This window comes from Theropithecus gelada, chromosome 14, assembly GCF_003255815.1.
Source record: "Theropithecus gelada isolate Dixy chromosome 14, Tgel_1.0, whole genome shotgun sequence".
Classification (NCBI taxonomy): Eukaryota; Metazoa; Chordata; class Mammalia; order Primates; family Cercopithecidae; genus Theropithecus; species Theropithecus gelada.
In genome coordinates, this window is record NC_037682.1 from 78558287 (window position 1) to 78581717 (window position 23431).

Sequence of the window (23431 nt, forward strand, 5' to 3'; positions counted from 1 at the left end):
CAGTGGGCCTACACTCTGACCCTCAGCCCTTGGGGGCTTACAGTCAAGTCTCACCTCCATCACTGTGAGCTGTGTGACTTTGGGCAAGTCATGGGGCCTCTTGATGCCTTATTCTCATCTATCAAGTGGGGATAAAATATGGGCTGCATGGGGATGATTGTGATGATCAAGTGGAAAAATATATATGAAAGAGCTTGGTGAATTATAATATATGCTATAAAACAGTGGTAGCAATTTTAGCTTTCACAGTGCCTCCAATGTGGCACGTACTGCCCTGAGTGCTTTACTTAACCCAGTGAGGACGTATCAGCCATGGAGATGTGTGGCTCCGAACTATCTTAAGGGAACCTGCTGACGGAGGGCAATTGGTGGACAGCCTTCAGCTTGTACACTCTCCTTGGATTGCTTAATGATTGAGCATGGAGGGGGGCTGGGGGAAACCATTCCTGCCTAACTGAGACTCTGCTGGGGCAGGAACTTCCCATTGGCCTGAGGGAGCTGGGGAGACTCTCCCTGGGCTCTCTTACTCAGTCCTCACTCCCTCCTGCCCTCCCTTCACAGGTGTCTGACCTGTACTACAGTCTGAAGGCCCCACTCCCTCCCCCTTTATTCTTCACAGGTGTCTACCCAGCACCTCTCTCACACATCTATTTCCCCCATTTTTAAAGAGGCAACAAGACTCAGAGAGGTGAAGCAGCCTGCTTAAGACCTTGGACTCGTAAGTGCAGGCGTCAGGATTCAAAGCTAGGCTGTTGGGTCCAGAGTCTATGGTCTTAAGCACTCAGTCGTGCTGCATGGGTGGCTCTTCTGCATACCAACAAGAATCAATTTTTCTTTTTAAGGACACTGCTCTGGGTCCATACTGCTTTGATATCACTGTAGTAGGTGTGGGGGAGGGTGTAGTTTAAGGGACAGAAAAGAACAGGAAATATCTGTTAATCCTTCACCCCAAATCTTGGGTACACATAAGATCTGAGGTGGATTTAGCACTTTGTCAAAGATACCACAGGTTTACGTTTAGAAAGATGGTGGATCCTGGCCTCCTCTCTCCCTCTCCTAATCCCCTGGATTGGACACCCTTGAAACTGTTTAGGATTCTTCACTGGTAGCGGTATGTGCATGTGTGTGTCAGTGGGGGGGACCTAAAGGGTGAAAGTGGTGTATACATGGTGCCCACCCTTCCACATGCTACCTTCAAAGTGACCATCAAAAGCCACTTAGAAGCATCAAACATCCAGAAAGAAGAAATGATAAATGATAGTAGAGTAACAGGATGAACAGCTGGGCAGTAATTAAAATTGGTGGTTTTAAGACTTTGCAATCACCTGGACAAATTCGTAAGAGATTATTTAAAGTGGAAAAAGCAGGATACAAAATTACACAGATATCATAATTATAACTCTCTGAAACACACACATACAGAGCTTAGAAGGACATACATAAAAAATGACTGAAAATAGTGTTACTCTTGGCACTGGCAGAAAACATTCACTTTGCCAGTTCTTACAAAGATTAAAAGGGTCCGTGGTGAGTTATAATTTGGAATGTTGCCAACTCACAGATTTGAATCTTAGTGCATCAGGCAGCATAGAGTGAATTTCTCAATCCTGCATATGCAGTTTCTAGGGTAAGTTAAGTTCCCCAGTGGTGCTAAGGGATTTTTAGATTTTCAAAAAATTTCTCAGTATACTGCAGTAAAGATCAAAGGTCAACCATAATGAGATACTGCTGAGATACAAGAGCAACTATAAAAAGCTTTTTAAAAGTCCTTATATTTTGCTTCCATAATAAAATGTTCTATGTCTCAGATACTTTAACCACAAAACATGAAAAAAGTTCCCTTATGGATATGACATTAAAAAATAGCTTATGTTTATATAGAGCTCTCAAGTAATGCACTAATTCGTTCCTTCTAATAGTCTGACCTCTTCTCATCCCATTTTAGAGGAAGTTGGAGTTCAAGGGTTTAAATAAACTGCCCAAGCTCACAGAGCCAGAAAGTAGCTATGCTGAGATTGAGCTTTGTCTGGGTCTCATGATGAAGCGTCCTCTTTGTCCCATCCCTTGGCATTGTGGGGGCCAGGGAGCCAGGGAGCCAAGGGGCAGCTCCTTACCCTCTGCCTGGTCCTCCTGGAAGAGGTCAGTAGTGGCTGGGAAGGTCCAGGCTCTTGACCTGCAGACCAGGCTGGGGAACGGGGAGAGCTGGAATGAATTCAGAGGAAAGGCTGTGTCCACATCTCTAGTCAACTGGTTCTCCTTTAGCAGGAGTGGAAATGGCTTCTCTAAAAGAGTAGTGGGCAGAGCTCCCACGGCTGACTTGGCACAACATGGAACAAACAGCCCACATTCTGCTCTGTATCCGCCAACTGATTCAGACATAAGAATGCCTGCCAGTAAGGGGTAGGAGTAGTAACTTGCCTGGACCCCCTCCTTGCAGCCCTCCTCTATCTTGACTTCTTCATATGATTTAGAAGAGAAGAGAATATTTCATCAGATAGTATTGCCAGATAAAATATGGGATGCCCAGTTAAATTTGAATTTCAGACAGGCAATAATTAAAAAGAAATGTTTAGAATTAAGTGTGACCTATGTATTACGTGGAACACACTTACGCTAAAAAAAAGTTGAATTGCTTATCTGAAATTTAAATGTCACTGGTGTCCAGTATTTTTATTTGCTAAATCTGGTAACCCTATCAATAGAGGCAGAGGAATCTTCAAGTTTGGAGGCAACATGCCGTGGGGGAAAGGACGCTGCTGGACCTGGTGGCTGTGGTCAGGATGCTCCCCTCTGAGCGTCCTCGGTAGGGCCCAAAGGGGCTCTAGGCTTTCAAATCAGATAGATCTGGGTTTGAATTGAGGCTTTGTCACTTGACTAGCTCTGTGGCTTTGGGGAAGGTATTTAACTTTTCTCTGCTCTCTGTTAAATGGGGATAATAATGATTTCTATCACACAATGCAAGCTCTTTGAGCTCCTCATTCATCTGCATCTCCCCAGCTAATTGTACAGTGATGGAACACATAAGCCCTTGAGAAGCATTTAGTGATATGATTGCCAGAGTCCTGGGACTGGGCTAAGGAGATGCTGAATTAAAAACTAGGAAGGTCTTAGAAATAACTTGGTTCAGCTTCCTCCAAATGAGTTTTTGAAAGTTGGAAAGAATAAACGAGCTGCCCAAAGTCACAAAACACATTGGTGGAAACGACACAGCAGAAATCATGGTTTCTAGACCAGGACTCTTCCCAGGGTGGGAACCAGGTTTATTCACTTCCAAACTTTAGTGTTCAGCAGGGTGCCTGGCACCTAAATATTGAGTGATGAAATCTTTCCCCTCTGTTAGTTACTAAGTCCCCTTTGGAACCAAGTAAGTCAATGATTATAATTTTAGGTGAAGGCCTTTATTCAAAGTGGGTGAAGCAGAACTTTCTCCTCTGCCATGGGAGTTAGAGGGTTGAATGTGCTCTCTGTGGCTATTTGCCCAGCTCTGCCTCCCGTAAGGTTTGTCTTGGAGACAAAATGTCATGGAAAACGAAACAGTTTCCTCCTCTTCACTGCCCATATCAGTGAGCATTGCATTTCAGCTGGAAGACAGATAAACCTCCTGATTGAAAAAATATTTATCTTGCATAGCAACAGGCATGCTGTGATGTTACTCAGGGAACCTGGGGGTCTGGGAGGTCACGGGATTGGATTCATGATGTGGGCACAGCATGCTTTCTCCTCACAGTGGCAGTCCCACCTACCACTCATTCCTTGGGAAGCTCAGCTAAGCCTGGGGTAAGCTACAAAGATCCTAGCAAGGGTATCCTCATAGGTTACACATGTGTAGAGAGTGATCTCTATGATGGCACCACATGGTGAAGGCTAAATAATGATAATCTTGCAAGGTAGAAGAAACCCTGCAACACCCAGCCTGGTTGTCAACTCCATGCTTCCTTGGCAATCCAATAACACCCAAAGCAGTATTTACCAGGCTCTGCTGATGCTCTGCTCCCATGTTTGTTCCCCTAAGCAGACATGACTCCCCTCCCTCCTCCCATTCTTCAGTTCCAGAAGATCACACAGCATCTCCTTCTGAGGTGAATTCATAGAGGCTCAAGACTTCTGCCAGGAGAAGACCTCCAAGGCTCAGCAGGGTCATTTTAAAGCCAAGCCCCATCCCCCGGGATTCCCCGACCCTGCCTTAGCACAGGGTGGGATGAGTGCTGGGTTTAGAGTCAAACCTTGGGGAAGCACTTTCTGCTCTGCGTCTCTTTTCCCATGTAAAACAAGGGGGTTGAACAAGATGGTACTCAGGCGCCTTCTAACCTGAATAGTCTGTGACTGGCTGCGTATGGATGAAACAAAATAAATCCAATTCACACGCAGCCACGATGGAAGGTTGAGCAGGCACTCCCTCCCCCTACCCCCTTGGAACTTAATCATGGGATGTCCTTTCTTCATGGGATCACGGCCCCATGTATTTATTTTTCCAAATCTCCTTGTTGTCGGCAGGTAAAAGTGACGCAGAGTTTCAGGGCTGTGGACAGCAGATGTTTTCCTTCAACAGGAAACCTGGACGGGTGTTGTCTTTGACTGTGATTAAAGCTCCTGTTGCCTCAGGAGTTTTTATGGAGACATACACACAGATGGTCAAGTTATTCTGACACTAAAAACCCCCATGACAGCTTCCTCCCTGCGTGGACATGTGAGATGAAAATGGTAAAAGGCCAAGCTTCCCTCTGTTACATCTCAGGCTTGCTCTGAGCAAAAGGTGTGCCCTGGGACTTCTTGGGGGAATGTCTTGCAAATGGATTCATTGAAAAAAAAAAAAGGAACTGTAGTTGGGAGATCACATAGTAAATCCATTTGGAAAGAGAAAAATCACCATCTTGCTAATGTTGGTCACTTTATAACTTTGAAAATTTTGTGTCCTGAGTTTCCTCAAATGGGTCTGGAGGGGGGCCCACCATGCCCTGGAGGGAATGGTGTAAACAGTATTGCTATCCTCTGACTTGATTCTGAATGTCCGTGGGATCCTGCCTGTGTGAAACACCCATTCTCGGCCCCCATTTCCCAGTCTATAATGCAAACACCAGACCCCTTGGAGCAGTGCACCATGTTGGGCAAGGCAGCTGTGGAGCCAGACAGCTGGGTTCCAATCCCAGCTCTGACACTTAGAGCTGTGGGACCTGAGGTAAGTAGTTGACATGTTTCAGTCTCAGTTTCCTTATCTGAAAATGGGGAGAATAATATACTGGGGAAGAACGGCTTCCTCTCACCCGCGGGGCACATACAGAGGGCAGATCAGGGCATGTTCCCTCCTCCCAGATGGGGGTACTCTGGTCCCTCCCTGACATAAGATGCAGACCCAAGGGAGGTTCTCTCCCCTCCACATCCAGGAGGGAGAGGTGATTCTAGAGGCCTAAAGCACCAGAAGAAGTAGACGCTTTGAGTGGATGTGACACACGACTCATTCAAGTGACCAATTAGGTGACAGTGTTGAAACACTGACAAGTAGAATATTCTATTCAGGCTGACCCGCATTTATCTCCTTCAGGCTCAGCAGGGTGCCTGACACCCACTAAACACTCAATAAACTTTTATTAACTAAGGCAAAGTGTTCACAAAAGAATCTTAATTGAAGAAATTAGAACAAAATTACATTATGATTACACCTAGGTAATAACTACCTTTATGTATAGGCATAGAAAAATATTGAGAAGAAACACAAATGCAGCATTGTGGGAGAAATACCATTTCCTTTTTCTTTAAAATTTTGAATAATGTTCTAAATTTATTTTAGCAATAAAAATTCTGAAAATCAAGAAAAAAAATCTTTACTTATAAAGCAACAGAAACTAGGCACAGGTGTAACATGGGGAACGGAGCACAAACTTGGATTTGGCTCCTAGCCCTGCATCTTCTAGCAGATCTTCTTGGGCAAATAAAACTCTCTGGACCTCAGTTTCCTATGCTGTAAAAAACAGGGTAATGACAGATACTCCACTCACAGGGTTATTGCAAGGCTTAAACTGAGTGGTCCATAAAAAGGGCCTGATCCACAATTACTGCTACCTTCCAGTCATTTTTTTCTGGTGGGTTTGTTACAAGTTAGAGCCAGCTCTAAACTTCAGCATATCATTGCTGTGTGCTGGACCTTCAATGACAAAAGGATCCCAATGCATCAGCACAGCCAGCACCCTTCCAGTGGATGCAGTGGCCTCAGAATCAGACTCAATCTGTTCTAATTCTTGCCTAAAGCCAGCTTGTAGAAGGAATGAAGGTCTCAATTAAATCCAGTTGGAACACAGCAGGAGGTGTTCGAGAGGAAGAATAAAGCAAAGTTTGCTGCACTCATCCACGTCTGCAAAGAAGCATTCTGTGAGGCCAAAAGAATTTCAGCAAAACTCAGATATCTGGCTGGGGGTAGGGCATCACTGTGCAGAGCAAAACTTGAAGACTGGTTTTGATGAGCAGCTGTAAAGCATGTATCCTGATCCAACCTCCTGTCTCCTGAGCTGGTGAGGAGACACATGGAGACCAGGCAGTTTTAGAGGTTGAAGGATGCTTAGTAACTTTCTGGTCTAGTCTCTCAATAAACTGAAAGGGAATTAAGTCTAAGGAGGTGCAGTGACTTATCTGGCTCATCATGGTACTGGAACCAAGGTCCCTGGCTTGTCATGGTACTGGAACCAAGGTCCCTGGCTCGTCATGGTACTGGGAACCAAGGTCCCAAACCAATAGTTTTCCCACTTTCTTGCCCTCCCTCATCTCATTCCCACCCCCAGGATTTCCCAGCAAGGTCTGCCCATCATTCCATCATTTGATCGTATCTGCAGATGAAGTCTGAATAAGCATCATTCCTTACTAGGATCTAAAGTGCTTGCTTTTGTTTGAAATGCGGATGCCTGGGCTGGGCATGGTGGCTCATGTCTGCAATCCCAGCATTTTGGGAGGCCGAGGCCAGCAGATCACTTGAGGTCAGGAGTTTGAGACCAGCCTGGCCAACATGGTGAAACCCCATCTCTACTAAAAATACAAAAATTAGCTGAGCCTGGTGGCGCATGCCTGTAATCCCTGCTACTCAGGAGGCTGAGACAGGAGAATTGCTTGAACCAGGAAAGCAGAGGTTACAGCGAGCCAAGATCACACCACTGCATTCTAGCCTGGGCAACACAGAGAGAGTCCGTCTCAAAAAAAGAAAAGAAATGGGGATGCACTGTGTTTAGGGAAGAGGAAGGCCATGTAAAGAGTCTTGGCAAATTTTCTTAAGAGAGATCACTGCAGAATGCAAATAAGAATAACTTTTTGACAATGTGAATCAAGAATTTAAAAAATGACCATTCCTTTTGCTTCAATACTTACATTTCTAGAAATTTATCCTAAGGAAATACTCAAAGATAGTAACAAAGACTCATCTGCAAAAATGGGTTTCAGAGCACAATTTATATTTTAAAAAGACTAGAAACAACCTAAGTGCCCAACTGTGGGGGTTTTCTTATGTAAATTATGATACACCAGGTAGCTATTAAACAGACACTATGGAAGAATGGTTAATGACCTGAAAGAAAACTCATGACAGATAATTAAATTTGAAAAAGAAATATAAAATACTGTATATATAATAAGAACACAACTTTTGTTTTATAAGTTCATGGGGAAAAAAAAAGGCTGGGAGAAAATATACCAATGTATAAACAACGATTAGCACTTGTTGTGTGGCTGATACCTTATTTTTAACACTTCTCTGAATTGTCTCTATTTATTTATTTGTTTATTTATTTATTTATTTAAGACAGAGTCTTGCTCTGTCACCCAGGCTGGAGTGCAGTGGTGTGATCTCAGCTCACTGCAAGCTCTGCTTCCCAGGTTCTCCTGGGATTCTCCTGTCTCAGCCTCCCCGGTAGCTGGGATTACAGGTGTGTGCCACCACACCCAGCTAATTTTTGTATTTTTAGTAGAGATGGGATTTCACCATGTTGGTCAGGCTGGTCTCAAACTCCTGGCCTCAGGTGATCCCGCCCCGATCAGCCTCCCAAAGTGCTGGGAATACAGGCGTGAGTGACTGTGCCTGGCCTCAATTTTGAAAAGATGAACATGCACTGATCTCAAAGATAAATATCATTAAGAGGGAATCCTTGGATATTTTTTCATGTTTTCTGACACAGAGACAGACCTGCGAATCACAGACGTGCCCATGATGGTTCCCAGAGCAGAGAAACTCTTGGCTGGGGCCTGAACTCCTTAAACCACAAACTGCTAGGAATCGTGCAGATGGATCTCACCTATAGCTTGACTCGGTTTCTCTCAGTGGGTTTGCAGGACACTAATCTGTCTGAGTCAGACATTTTGGCCCCTGGTACTTTGAATTCTAATCCTTCCACTGGGGCAGACTGCCTTGAAAATGCTAAAAAACACAGCCCAGGGGTCACTCCCACCTCAAGGGAAATGGAAACTGCATGGGGTAATGGGGGTCAAAGAGGAAGGAAGCCGAGGCAGGGGTCATTGTGGGTCTAGAGGGCCTCATAGAGGTAGAGGATCAAGGGGACCCAGGAGTGGGAGAGGGAACAGAATGGAGCTAGGGGTGGGCAACCAGGGAAGAAGGTCCTGTACTCCACAACTGTGTAGGAGGAGTGCCCTGGTCAAGGAGATGCCAAGAAAGAAATGGCCCATTGCTGTGTAGATATAACCACCCACAAACATGCTCCTCACCCTGTCCCAGTTGCCACCTTCTGGCCCCAGAGCTTCTGGCCTGGGCAGTGTGTTACCTCATTGTTGGTGCCAACATCCAGCAGCACAGGGAGGCACTGCTGTGGGTTCACTCCTCCGCACGCTGTGTACAGGGCCAGCTTGCCCACAGGGATGCCCATGCCGTAGCAGCCCAGGTCTCCCAGGCCCAGGATGCGCTCCCCATCAGTCACCACCACGGCCTGAAAAACAGCAGGGCACCATCAATCAGGGACAGCACTTCCAAGGACAGAGTGCTCATTTTAGCAGCCCCAGCCCATCAGGCTTGGCGACTGGATGCCCACCGACTTTGCCGGTGTGGAAGAGTTTGTCTGGGATAAGGCCAGAGCATTTATTCACCTGTGGGTGGCTGGTCCTTCCTGGCAGGCTGGTGAGAAACCTTACTGAGAGGAGATGACAGAAAGATGCCTGCCTTGCATTCTGAGCTTCAGGTGGGGGCTGCAGAAACAGCTAGAGGGAAACCACATCAAGTCACTTCACTCTTCCTCAAGGAAACTAAACAGACACTCTCAGCCTGAGACTTGGGGTGGTGGGGAGGGAAGGGCATAATTAAAGGAGAAAATGAAAAATAAGTGTTCGTGCTGCTGCTACAGCTCCAGGATTTAGAGGCTAATCTAAATGCTCTCCGACCTACTCCTGGATTATGAAAAATCCGATTTGCAAAGAACAGGACTCCTTGTGACATCTTCTAGGATCATTATTGCACACGAAATCAGGAAGAGTTTCAAGCTGCACTGGGATTTACCTTTTGCATTTGGCAAAGAATTGCTGATGTACTAGATGTCGTGCTACTTCAAGGCTTACCTACTGTGAATTAATAGATGTGAATGAAGCTGATGGTGATGAGAGGAATAATTGTATTATTATAATGGTTATTCTTTTATTCATGTAATGCATATTTATGAAGCACCTACTTTGCATAAGACACTGACAAATTCTGGGGGAGCTTCAGTTTGCACATCTACAAAAACAAATATGCATGGACCCAGTCCTTAAAGGATTAATGGGCCAAAGGAGAGATGGAATGTGTATATTAATAATCGTGATTCTGGGAGGGAAGCCGGACAGCAGCAGAATAGCATACAGGGTGGCAGAGATTAGAAGATGGGAAGGTAACCCTTCATGGGTGAAGGGACACACATGCCCTACCTTGGACAGGTGGAGATTGTGGGGCATGGGTCGGGAGAAGGGCATTTGATACAAAAGAAAGTTAAAATCCAGGGTGGAGGTGCTGGGGGTGGGGAGAATGTAGGGTGTGTTTGGGGAACGAGGAGGTGTAGGTTGCAGGAAGGGAAAGAATGGAAAGTCAGGCAGGAGTCAGACTGTGAAAGGCCTTGAATGTCTGGCCAAAGAAAGCCCCTCAGGGTAACGGTGAAGTTGTTTGTAGGCCACTCTCACCTGCTCACCAGCGCCAGCTCTCTCTATCTCTAAAACAGTTAAGTTTATAGGTCCCTCATCCCTTCATTGGAACCTGGCTTTGGATCTACTCTAGGCTACAGGTGTCCTGATGGGCACCATAGGGTTTGGTTAAATCCATGAAGGTACATTGCTGGGCACTAGGGGTAAAGAGATGAAGACCCATTCTTTCCCTGGAAGAGTTTATGATCTGGTAACCAAAGGGCTTATGGTTTCTTCTCACTTCTATTCTCTCTTTTAGTGGAAATGGGTGTAGACAGTTTTAAAAACACTCCTCTGCTTCTGGAAAGGGGTCTCTGGAGAGTACAAGAGATCCATGAAAATCATGATATTCTCCCTTAGATTGCTCGACTGCCTCTTTGGAGAGTGCTCACAGACTGCATCTCATGTGACCCTCCCTATAACTTGAGCAGGTAGGTGGATCTGAGGCTGTTATCTCTGCTTCACAGGTGAGCAAACAGAAACCTTTATTTCCTCCATATATTTGTTAAGTGTCGGCCACATGCCAGGCACTGGCTGGATGTTTCCACATCAGTTATCTTAAAAGATTAGGTGACTTAGCAAGGTCATCTTGCTAGTGAATGTGACAGGGCAAGGTTCCTGGTTCAGGGCTCCTTCTACCACCCCAACTGGCTGGGGTAAAGTGCCTGTGATCTTGGCAAAGTCCTGCCCTGCTTTGGCGCCACCCTCTCTGCAACCTGCATCTGACCTCCTCTTGGTAGCTCTCCCTGTTGGAGACTATGCCCTCATGCTGCCCCTGGGTGTCCAAACTCTGGGCATTTCTCTATCGTCTCTCCTAATTAGAGCTTCCTTATTATGGTTCCCATTCTCTCAGAATCCTTCTCTGTGCTGAAGGGGCAGTGAGTGACATGAAGTTAAACGGAGGAAATCTGCTACTCCAGGCTGTTATCCCCACAACCCTAGGATGGTGACAGGGCTCTGCAGTGGCACTCTCCTAGCCTGGACATGCCCCAGGGCATTCTACTGCATGCCCAGCTCCTCTGAATGAGTGTCTCACCTCCATCTACTGTCCACCCACAATCTTAGCACGGTTATAGTTGAGTTATTGCAACAGTTTCACAACGAGACTGCTTGCCTCTCACCTTCCTTCCTTCCATTCTCTCCTGCTAACCAATGTCGGATTCATTGTGTCAAAAGCCCATTTTCATTATGCCATTCCCAGGCTCAAAGACCTTTAGTGACTTTGAACTGTCCGTAGAATAGAGTCCAAAATACTTAACTCTTTAATGATCTGAATCCAACTGACCTTCTGAAACTTATTTCCTGCTACACATCTGTACACAATTGCCTTCTCTGGCTGTGCTGGCCTTCTCATTCTTCCCAGACACACTCGGAATTTGCCTACCACCTGTCCATCTCAACCTGTCTATTCCTTTCTCCTGGAGGGTTGTTCTCCCCATTCTTCAGCAGCATAAATTCTGCTCATTATAATCTACTGAAATTTCTCCTTCCCCTGAATTGCCATATCTACCACATACCCTTCCTGTCCGTTTGCCTGCCTTTCGCAAGCATGTGTTAAGGACCCACTGCCTGCCAAGACCTGCACAAGGTGTTATTTAATCCTTTGATGGTGAAAGCAGCTGGGTTGTTATTAACTTTGTTTTAAAATGCACATTTTATCTCACCAAACAGCCTTAGTGGTTAATGGCAGGTCCTTTGGAATCTGATAACCAGTTTTTGAATCTAGGATCCTTGATGATGTGCCATGTGTAATTTTAGATAAATAGATAACTATTCTGAGCTTCAATTCTCCATAAAATGGGTATAATAATAATAATACTTAACTCCTCAGGTTGTTGTAATGATGAAATATAATAATATATGTCTCATTTTAACCTGGTGCCTTGTATAAAGTAAGAATGATGAATAAATGGTTGCTGCTCTTATGATTGTAATGATGATGATTATTTAGGGCAAAGATTATATCTCAGACTTTGAAATTATTTCTGATCTCTCCAGTTTAACATTAAACACAGAAAGACCATGCAATAATTATCTGTTAAATGAATGAATGAAAAAGAAACCAAGGGGAGACCATGGCAAATGCAACATTTAAGAAAGTCTGGCCATGTGAAACTTAACAGCTTTAACCTTGGCATCCTCATCCATTGCTATGGCTCCTACTGTCCTCTCTAAGTAGATGACACCTATAGATAACTGTCTGCTGGACATTGCCACTCAAATGTCCAGTACTCTTCCCAAATCCCACAATTCCCTAACCAAAGGAATCCTCTTTTCCCTCTTACTCCTTTTGATCCTTTTTACTCTGCTGTCCTCCTGCTCTGTTACCCTGTATCTTCCAAGTTCAAAAACATCCAGTCTTCTTTGATTCTTCTCTGTTAGTCAACCACAGCCAATTGGTCACCAAGTTCTGCTGATTGTGCCTGCTCCCTATTTTAAACATCTGTTCCATTATCTTCATATTATTGCTACTGCCTCGGATCGGATCATCCATCTTCACTTGAGCCACTACAGTGTTCTCCTGACTCCAGTTCTCCTGACTGGTCTCTCTACTGGATTTTCCCCATTCCATTTCATTTTTTCCGAAGCACACCCAGATATATCACTTTTTTTGCCCCCAGATCTCTAATGGTTCCCAATGTCTGTAAAACAAAGCCCAAACATCTTAGACTGGCACCTAAAGCCTTCCATGGGCTAGGCGCAAGCTGCCCTTTGAATTTCCCCTTTATTCTTTCCATGCTCCATCCAAACTGAAATATTTCCAATTTTGCACAAGGCTTGTACTTTCTTGGATACATGCTATTTTACTTCTCAATTTCTTTATCTCCTTGATACAAATCTTACCACCCTTGCGTGTTTCAAGGAACAGTTCAAAAAGCATTTCCTTCCATGAAGCTTCCCTTCTGAATTTTATCACTTCCTTCTCTGAATTCCCACAGCATTTTCCTCACCTACAAAACCTATCATTCTCTTCCTTGTATTACAGTTGTACATTTCCTTGTGCTTCACAGTAGCTTGAAGTTCTTCTGGGGCCAGTAATGGGTTGTGTCATCTTTGATTCATCAGCACTTAACTTGGTGTCTATAATGTGATACGCACTCACACATGGCGGGCAATGTGATAGATCCAACAGAGAGAACAAAGTGTCTTCGGCACTGAACAGAGTTCAGACCTGCTGTGGATTAACAAGTTCAGAGAGAAGACACTGCACCTTGGTTTTCATAACATCAATGGACCTTATGCTGGGAGCCACTAGTTCTGTAAATTGTCAAAAGGCTGAGGGCAAACCTGGGCAGCATCCTTGAGCTTCAAAGCCAAGCAACCTTTTCTAGAACAACAGAATCCCGTTTTCCTTGTTTGGAAGAGTTTTATAATTCATAACTCCCCTGTCTCTCTATGACTATGGGGAGGTTTGGGGAATGCTGTGCCATATTCTTCCTTTGCCCACCTGCCTCAGACCTAAGGCCTTTTCTGAATTATTGCCCACACCCTTTAGTTTGGGTGGACCCAATGGGACTGACCCAAGACTGACCTGATGATCAAATGTCTTGCTTGCTCTGGAGCTTCCTTGGACTTGTAGCTATAGTCATAGCTACAAGCGTTGCCCACAGCACTGTTTATACAACCCTCTTCTTCCTCTTCCTTTTGTTTCATCCTTCCTTCTCATCTTTCCTTTTATCCTCCTCCTCCTCCTCTTCTTCTTCTGCTTCTCCCTCTCTCTCTTTCCACAACAAAAATAATGCAGACTTCTTAGTTTCAAATCTTGGTTCCATCCCTCCCTTGCAAAGAACCTAACCTCTCAGCTTCCTTGTCTAGAAAATGGGGATAACAATAGTCCCTACCTCTTACGGGGTTGCCATGAAAACCAATGAGTTAATCTATGTAGAGCACTTGGCATCATACCTCATGAGATGGATACGATCATGTGCTGCCCAGATCCTCCTGCAGGAATGAAAGAGTTATTTTCCCAGCTGTATCCTTGGATATCAGCCCACTTAGGGGAATTTCCTCTACTGAAAAGAGCCACCTTGCCCAAAGCCACACCTCCTTCCAAGGGCAGCCCAATACAGGAATCTAAAGGTCCACTCCGCTGCCTCACTTCTGGATGCCTTTGAAGGGCCATCCCAGCTCCAGAGCCTCGTCAGGGGCTCAGCGGAACCTTGCTTGAGATCTTACTGCAGCCCAACCTCTCCTTCTGCTCTATCCTGTTTCCTTCCTTCCCACAAGTGTTGACCGACACAAGAGCACCCCCGAATACGTCTCTGAGACTGTTTTTCAGGAATTCTAACCTGAAAATAAGCACAGAGTGGGCTTTAACACGAAGTGGGCCAATGCATGGTAGGTAGGCACTTGGCATGAGCAATCTGCTCTAAGTGTAAAAACCTAAGTGCCTGTTTACAGAGGATGTACCCAGTAGCAGAGGAGGATCCCTTGGCTCTCAGCACCTCCTCCCGCGAAGCTCCTGGGACTTCGGTGAGGGAGAGATTTAGGAGCTTGGGAAAACTGTTAGGGAGGAGGCTATTCTCAGCTGGACCTTCCTATAGGCTCCAGGCAGTGGCCAGTGTGGGAAAGAGTCAGAAAAGCAGTTCTCACTCCTTTTTGTGATTTACGCTGGACAGCTCAAGGCAGCCTGGCCTGGCCCGCCCCCTCCTTCCTGAAAAGCAAGGCCCACAAAACTTCGTGGTCTCCCCAGCCCTGGGCTTTGGCCCCATTTCCCTCGCAGCCTACTTTTCTTACACTGTAGTTTTCAACTCTACTTTCTTGCTGGGAAACCATAGAAAGTCATTTTTTACATTCTGAGTCGATTCAGAAGCTCCTCTAAACCACTCCTCTTCTTTAGGCAAGCAGCTAGCAACAGGTCTAAAGATACGTATACCTTGAAAAACTCTGTCTCCCCGACTTAGCAGATGCTAGAGAAGTGATTTAGGACCACAGCTCTGGGCTGGGCACCAACACTTAATTGTGGGTAACCTCAGACAAGTCACTTAACCTCAGCTTGCTCATCTGACAAAAGACACAACCCTATACAGTCTTTGTTTTTTTTATTTTTATTTTTGAGACAGGATATCACTTTCTCACCCAGACTGAAATGCAATGGCCCGATCTCCACTCACTGCAACCTCTGCCTCCCAGGCTCAAGTGATTCTCCTGCCTCAGCCTCCCGAGAAGCTGGGACTACAGGTGCGTGCCACCACGCCCAACTATTTGTATTTTTAGAAGAGACAGGGTTTCACCATGTTGACCAATCAGGCTGGTCTTCAACTGCTGACCTCAGGTGATCTGCCCACCTCAGCCTCCCAAAGTGCTGGGATTACAGGCATGAGCCACCATGCCCGGCCCTTTGTTGTTTGTTTGTTTTTTAGACAGAGTCTTGCTCTGTTGCCCAGGATGGAGTACAGTGGCACAAGGCTTACTGCAACCTCCACCTTCTGGGTTCAAGTGATTCTCCTGCCTCAGCCTCCTGAATAGTTGGGACTACAGGTGCCTGCCACCATGCCTAACTCATTTTTGTGTTTTTAGTAGACATGAGGTTTCACCATGTTGGCCAGGCTGGTCTCAAACACCTGACCTCAAGTGATCCGCCTGCCTCAGCCTCCCAAAGTGCTGGGATTACAGGCGTGAACCACGCCCACCCGGTCTCACTCCTACACATTCTTCAGGACCCACATTGAGAGTTTCAGATGTCCTTAGTCCAACTTCTCCCAGTGACTGTGGGAATAGAATGGAGTAGTGAAGGAGAGGTCCTGCATCAGTTCCCAAGTGCTATGAAAGAATAATGAGCAGAGATTCCCTACCTAGGTAGGGAGACTGCCTCTCCACTTGCTAAAATAACTGGAAAATACACATCAGAAAATAAGAAAGACTGTGGCTTGGAAGTTCTAAACCTTTGAAAGGGCACCCTGGGGGTGGGGGGAGAGGAACCTCCAGATAAAGGCCAGTGAGTAGGGCAAGGAGGGGTCCGGGGTAAGCCACAGGCAGTCCAATCAGCTCCAGTGGACCTATTTACATGCCAAACTACAGGCCCAATATTCAGAGCTCCTGGCTTTTCCAGAGAAGCCAGAAATCCAAGTCCTTGGATATATATTTCTCATGAAATCTCCTGATTTAAAAATGTTGCCTACAAATTCAAAATGTTAGAAAACCACTAAGAGCCAAATCAAATATGTCTAGGGGTCAAATCGTTTCATTGCTCATTTGTGGCCTGTGATTCCCAGGTAAGGCAGCCCCCTCAGGCCCTGCTTGCACTGCTGTTTGGGCTACAGCTGCCTCCACTACCTCCAGTGATGACAGTATCCATTCAAGTGCCCTTCGATGTGTATAGACTTTATCATAGTTAATCCTCACAATAGGAAAGCAAAGCTCAGAGAGAATATCGGCACACGCAGCAGGTAAGTGAAGCTTCAAGGCCAGAATCCGGGGCTGTCTTATTGCAAAGCCTGGTCTGATTCCCCTACCCAGTCACTGGGACTGATCTCCAGGTTTCTTCAAAGTGAGACAGGAATAAAGGATGGAGGTGGTCCCAGGCACTCACCTGTGTACTCTGCGGTACCATAGGGTGGGGGGGCAGCCAGTCACCTGTCTGCTCCTTGTCCTCTGGGGTCCTCTGTTTGGCAGCACAGATGCAGTGTACTGTCATTGTTTCTGGATCAGTCTTTCTAACTAGACTTTGAGCCCCTTGAGTATGGGCCCATATACATTCTCTGTATCTGAACCTCCAGGGAGCTCTTCCAGAGTAGATGTTTTCTAAAAGATGGTTGAATGCAACTGAATTCAGTATCACGGGCCCAGATCTGCTCAGGCAACTTAACATTCTCCTTAGAGGCTCTGGATGTCTCTCTTATTTGGAGACTGCTGGAGTCCTACCTCTTCCAGGATGCTCAAAGCCCTGTTTCTCTTCCTCTAAAATCACAACAGTTGTGGTCACCATCTCTTTGGCAATTAGCGTTCAGTATTTAGAAGGTTCTCAAAATATGTTATTAAGTCAATAGCTATTTAGCTCCTAAGGTTCTATTTTGAATTTACAGCTTGGTTTCTTAACCACAATACGAGGCAATTTGAGGGCAGGGTCCATGTTTTTCTCATTTTGCATCCCTCACAGCAAGGCCCTTGATACAGTTGTGCTCTGATAAGAGGAACAATTGAAACCTGAAATCCAGTCCATGATCCCCTCACCAAGTCCCTGTGTCAGCTTGGAGGAAAGGGTGCCTTTTTGTTAAACAGAGGTATCTTTTCATCATTCTTTCTAGTTCCTCATAATTTGCACAAAAGCACCGAATATATTAGTGGAGAACCTCCCAGCACAGTATCTGTGACATGGAAGATGCTCAGTATGTCTATCAGCTGAATTCATTCAACTCTGTAGGCATCTACTGAGTGCCTCCTATGTCCAAGGTTTCCCCATGGTTGAACTGTCCAGGAAAGTGAGTGAAAGAGGTAACTTTACAGGACCCCAACAGCATATCCACTAAGATTAGTCCATCCAGTAAGCTGGCTTCCCTTAATGTCCTCAAGGTTTTATTATAGATTCATGCTAGACATGCTCTGGAAATTCGCTTCTCTGGGCCTGGGACCAAAAGCTGCAGGGCCTGCAGGACATATAACTGAAGTTGAAGCAGATAAGCAGGAGGGAGAAGCACAAGGCAAAATGATACTCAGACACAGACGCAAAAAACGAGCGAGGATTAAAGTCCCAGGGCCTTGGCTGTGGCTTGAGCCTGGCTCCTGAGGGCCAAGGTTCTATCCCCAACCTGGTCTGTTTTTAAATAATATCATTCCCTGGAGAGAGCCAGGAGTGGGTGAGACACAAAGAGAGGTAGATAGAAAGAAGCTGTATTTGGTGTCCAGTGGAGAAGGGTGGAGGGGCTCAGGGAATGGGCAGGGAAAATGAGAGAGAGGTACATGGTTCTCTCGTTGGCAGCAGAGACACAGTGTACTGTCATTGTTTCTGGATGAGGCTTTCTAACTAGACTTCGAGCTCCTCAAGTATGGACCTGTATACCTTCTCTGTATCTGAATCTCCGGGGAGCTCTTCCAGAGTAGATGTGTTGGAGTACCACAGCCTCCCAGGCAAGGCAGGGTGATGTGAGCACTCATTGGCCCTGAGAGTTCCTTGTACTATACTTGGTCAGCACCAACACCTCCCCAGCTCAGGTGCCAAAAATGCCCTCACCCACCAGCCAGTGGATGTTCTGCATTTTTGCCTCACCCATTTTGTTTCAGAAGCAACAATGATCTTAGATACCAGAACCCCTCAAACTCCTCCATAGATATCTCTATAGCAGGAGATCTGGGGATTTAGCCAGAGGCTAATACATTTCTACAAATTTGCATGTTTTATATATAAAAATTAACATCACTAGGCATGGTGGCTCATGCCTGTAATCCCAGGACTTTGGGAGGCCTCAATGGACAGATCATTTGAGCCCAGAAGTTCAAGGCCAGCCAGGGCAACATGGTAAAACCCCATCTCTGCAAAAACAAAAAACAAACAAAAAAAACCACAAAAAAACCACAAAAAATTACCCAGGCACAGTGGCCCATGCCTGTAGTCCCAACTATGGGGGAGGCTGAGGTGGGAGGATCACCTGAGCCCAGGAGATTGAGGTTGCAATAATCCATGACTGCACTCCAGTCTGGACAACAGAGTGATACTCTGTCTCAAAAAAAAAAAAAAAAAAAAAAAAAAAATTAAGGCAACTTTTGCATTCTATAATGTATATTGTTTGGTATATAGAAATGTTTTCTTCTTAAATTTTTGAGTAAAATGGATGCTCCTGGAAGAAGTGGCAGGTTTATTTTGTCATTCTACATTTATGTCCCACATCCCCACCCCCCACTGCTGTGTACACCCGGGGTACACGTACCCAAATGTGAAGATATTGTCCATCATAGGCTTTTACTCTTGGTGCAGAATGTCCTCACTCCACAGCCTTGTCTCTCCACTACCTAACTGTCCACAGCCTACCCCTAAATTCAAGGCCTAGCTCCACTGTCACTTCCCCCATGAAGTCATCCCAGAATCTCCTCAAGCTAAAAATCATCATTGCCTCTAGAAGAACACCCTCAGTTCTTTTCGTGTACTTTATTTATCTCTGGACAAGTACCACCTTGTTAGCCTTTTGTGCCTTTGGCTTATTTTCCGCATAACATGTCAGCTACTTGAGAAGAGGGTCTATGCCTGATTTCTCTCTGTGTCTACTATGGAAACTGGCACCATATATTTAGCAGGGACTCAACACATGCTGAACATATCTTCAGACTAATAATCACAATAATGAAGGGCAATGTCACATGGATGCCTGGTTCATGCAAACCTCTGCTCTGTGGTGTGTTTGTACTTGGCTATAACAGGTCTGTGGCTTAGGAATGGGTGGTAGTATGCTGCCTTCAGTGTCATAATGGCTCATTTTATAGCTGGAAATGACTCTGGTTCAGGCTGGAAGGATTCACCCAACAATGATTAAATAGCAATGAAAACGGGATCATACCTTAATATTGTCTTCTGGCCAAGAGTTCAGCATTGTTGCAAGATGGCCCTTGTCATGAATGGTGATGAACAGTCCACTAAAAGAAACAAAACATGTACACACAGAGAAACCAGGCAGTCAGACTAGAAACTGAGCAAAGTCCATAGTACTAGGTAGTCTCCTGCCCAGAGCCCCAGCAGTTTAGAGGGTCATCCTCAGGTTTTCTTCCAATTGCTTCTCTCCACAGGGCAAGGAGTCCATGGGGCCAAGGGGTGTGCCTGCCTGGAGCCTGTGCTCCCCAGAGTCTGTGCCCTTCTTTCTTTCCTCTAGACCAATACCCAGGATACCAGAATTCCCTGACCGAATGGCCCCAAGGCTGATTCCAGGGACTGGAAGAGGGACAGCCTCTTCTCCAGGTCCCTTCTCCCAAGTACAGACCACACTGCAGTGGCTGGATCCCTAGGGCTGAGTCCATGACTGAAACTTGGACGTGTGAGTTGGGATGTTCAGACACATGTGCATGAGGTTCTTGCAGTGGGGGATGGAGTTGGGGATAGGAAGAGAGGTGAGTGACAGTCCTGAGCTACTCCATCATCACACACACGCACGCACGCGCGCACGAAGGCAATGGGGGTTGGCCAAGAGCAGACAGATACTGGAGGGGAATCAAGCTTTGAAAGCAGGAATTATACCTTTTGGGATCTGCAAGTTTGCAGCTTTTTGCCTGAAGGCAGTCCAATCTGCAGGCAACTTGGGGCAGCAGAGGCCAAAGTCTTAATAGCTAGAGGTATCAGATAATAGAGCTGGGGCTAGAAGAGAAGCCAGGAAATGAAGAGGGGGTGGATTCTGGAAGGGGACAAGCCACAGAAAGGATAAACTCCCAAATCTACCCAAATTATTGGCTGACCACTAAACTATGTACACACAGGGGGACTGGCAAAAAATAAGTACAGCTGGAATCTGAAAGAACCAAGCAGAAATTTCAGTTATTGCTGATTAGGAGAGACAGAGTTGGGAATTTGAGTCCAGCCAAATCAACTCCCTCCTAGAACAAACATTACTCATCTGAGAAATAAAACAGAATCCAGAGTCCATAGAATCTAGGGTACATTGAAGTCCATTATAATATTCTGCTTACTTAAATATGTTAGAAATTTTCCATAATAAAAAAATTAAAACAAAATAAAACAACTACAAAAACACCACTGAACCCCAAACTGTTCCTGGCCTCCATATTTCTTGCCAGGACTGTTCTTTCAGTCTCCTCCCTTCCATTGCCAAACTTCCTAAAAGTATTGCCTACACTAACTGCTTCCATTTGTTCCTCTCCCATTCATGCCTCAACCCACTGCAGCGTATCTTGTCTCAACATCATGCTGCCAAAACTGCTCTTGCAAAGGCTACCAATGACCTTCATATTCCTAAATGCAATGGACACTCATCAGTCCCCATTTCCTTTGTCTTCTTGGTAGCATCCAACACTTTTCATCACTCCCCTACCCAACTTTTGTCTTTTGTGACTCCATTTTCTTTGAGTTTTCCTCCTACTTCTCTGCTGCTCCTTCTCAGTCTCTTATGTTGGGTAAGTCATCCAGCCATTATGCATTAAAGTTCCTCAAAAATCTGTACTATCCCACTTTTTTTCTTACTCTTATTCTTTCTATTTGTGATCTTATCAATACCCAAGGCTTTTGGCCAATGACTCTCAAATATCTATAGATCAGCGTTTCTCACCTTTGGCACTATTGACATTTTGGGTTGGATAATTCTTTGCTGTGAAGGGTGTGGTTGTCCTGTACATTGCAGCATGTTGGCAACATCCTTGGCCTCTACTTTCCAGATACCAGTAGCACCTCTCACTACATTGTGACAACCAAGAATATCTCCAGACATTGGCAAATGTCCCCTGGAGGAAAAAAATTATCCCTGATTTTAGAGCCACTGCACTAGACCTTTTATTTAACTGCCTACCTGACATTTCCCTGTGCATACCTCAAAGGTACTTCAAACTTAGCATGTACCAAAACAAATTTATCATCTAATCTTCCATCATTACGACTCAAATACAAGACAAAACAAAGACTCAAGACAAAACTGATTCTCTTTCCTACTCCCTTTCTCAGTGAATATTTCCCCTTACATATCTAATTTAACAATTCCAACCCCTTGAAATCATCCTTGATGGTCTCCTCCCTTTGTTTATACAACCCATTGCCAAGTTCTTCATTTGTACTTTCTCAATAACTCCTGGTTCAAACACTGCTTTCATCAGTAACACTACCTCCTTTATCCAGGTTTCCAATATCTGTTGCCTGAAGTGCTGCAATAACTTTGTAACATCCACTCTTGCCTCTCTCCTATTTTCTATATGCTAGTGAGAGTGATGTTCTTGAAATCAATGACTCATTGTTTTACTTCTTGTGCTAAAAATAGAATAAAGACCAAAGTCCTCAACATGCCTACAGAATCTTGTCTGGCTCTTGCCAACTTCCTTACTTCATCTTGTTCCACTCCTCTTCTCCCTCCACGTTCTTCAGCCACAGTGGTCTTTTTCCATTCCTTTATGTGCCATGTTCTTCCTACCCCAGTGCTACTTTGAAATCACCTTTGCAAAGATTATGACAGTGAGAGAAATCTAGCATGGCTGTCTTCATTTTGCTTCTAGTCTTGCAGGCTGGCTGTCCTCACTGATTATTGGGCGTGGGGCCAGGCTAACCATGGGAGGAATTTGGTTTCTAATTTAACTTTGAAGCAAGTGTGATAATAGTGTTTCCCTGAAACTGATCCCTTCTGTGTTCAGTTTTGTGGGCTGAAACTGCCTTTGTAAGACTAAGGAAAGGCCACAAGATTAGGATTATGGAAAGGGCCTGACCTCTGCTAAAACGTAGGCATAGTTTCTATAATCCCTTACTGCTCAGCAGCCATGTGGCTTGAGGTCACAGATTTTTGACTTCCCTAATTGTTTCTATAGATAACATCACTATTGCAGGACCTAAGATTGGTCTTTTGAGATGTTTTCCAGATTTTTGTATTCTGGCAACCAACTGACCCCACCAAGACCCATGACTTACGACTCAAATGGTCCTGTGGCCCCTACCCAGAGGTGGGCTCAGTGCACAAGAACCATTTTCCACACTCTTATCATTCCGTCCCCCCAGTCAATCAGCAGTGCCCATTCGCTAGCCTCCTGCCCACCGAATTATCCATAAAATCCCTAGCTTCTGAGTTCTCAGGAGGCTGAGTCACTCCCTCCTCTCAGCTGCCTTGTGTTAATTAAACCCTTCCTTTACTGCAATACCATGGTCTTCGTGAATTGCTTTTGTCTGTACAGTGGGCAAGAAGAACCCTTTGGGCAATTACAAGTTCACATACCATTCCTTCTGCCTAATACACATGCTTCTCCTCACTCTTTAGTTAATTCATACTCATGCTCTCGATAACTTCCAATTCAAAGTAGAGGCTCTCTGCTATATGCTCTTACAGTATTCCATCCCTACATAAACAAACTTATCACATTTATTTGTGTGGCTATTTGATTAATAATCCCCATCCCATTCATTAGACTGAACTTCAGAGGGCAAAGTGTGCATCTATTTTGGTTGTTATTGTTTACCACTGTTATCCCTAAGCTTAGTCCATAATAGATACTCAATGCACAATTTCTGAAGAAATGGAAAATGAATACATGAATGATGATAATGATAGCTGAGGGATGAGGATGAAAAGTGTTGAATAAAGCTGGAAGAGAGTTGGAACAAAGGCAACTTGTGTGTGTGCTATGTTGTATCATGTTCAAGGGATTGTGTGGGTTGTGCTGTTGCCTGTGGCTTAGAAGA

The 23431-nt window shown here is 45.1% G+C and overlaps 1 protein-coding gene across 3 annotated transcripts in view; it reads right to left on the bottom strand.

Moving 5' to 3' along the window:
- The window catches only part of ME3 (malic enzyme 3), a 217712-nt gene that overhangs the window by 53434 nt on the left and 140847 nt on the right, over window positions 1-23431 (bottom strand). For all 3 annotated transcript variants that reach the window (XM_025358506.1, XM_025358507.1, XM_025358508.1), the window contains exons 5-6: window positions 19617-19692; window positions 8751-8912 (exon numbers count right to left, since the gene is read on the bottom strand). In XM_025358506.1, the coding sequence (XP_025214291.1) occupies window positions 8751-8912; window positions 19617-19692 (238 nt within the window). The remainder of the gene's footprint in view (window positions 1-8750; window positions 8913-19616; window positions 19693-23431) is intronic.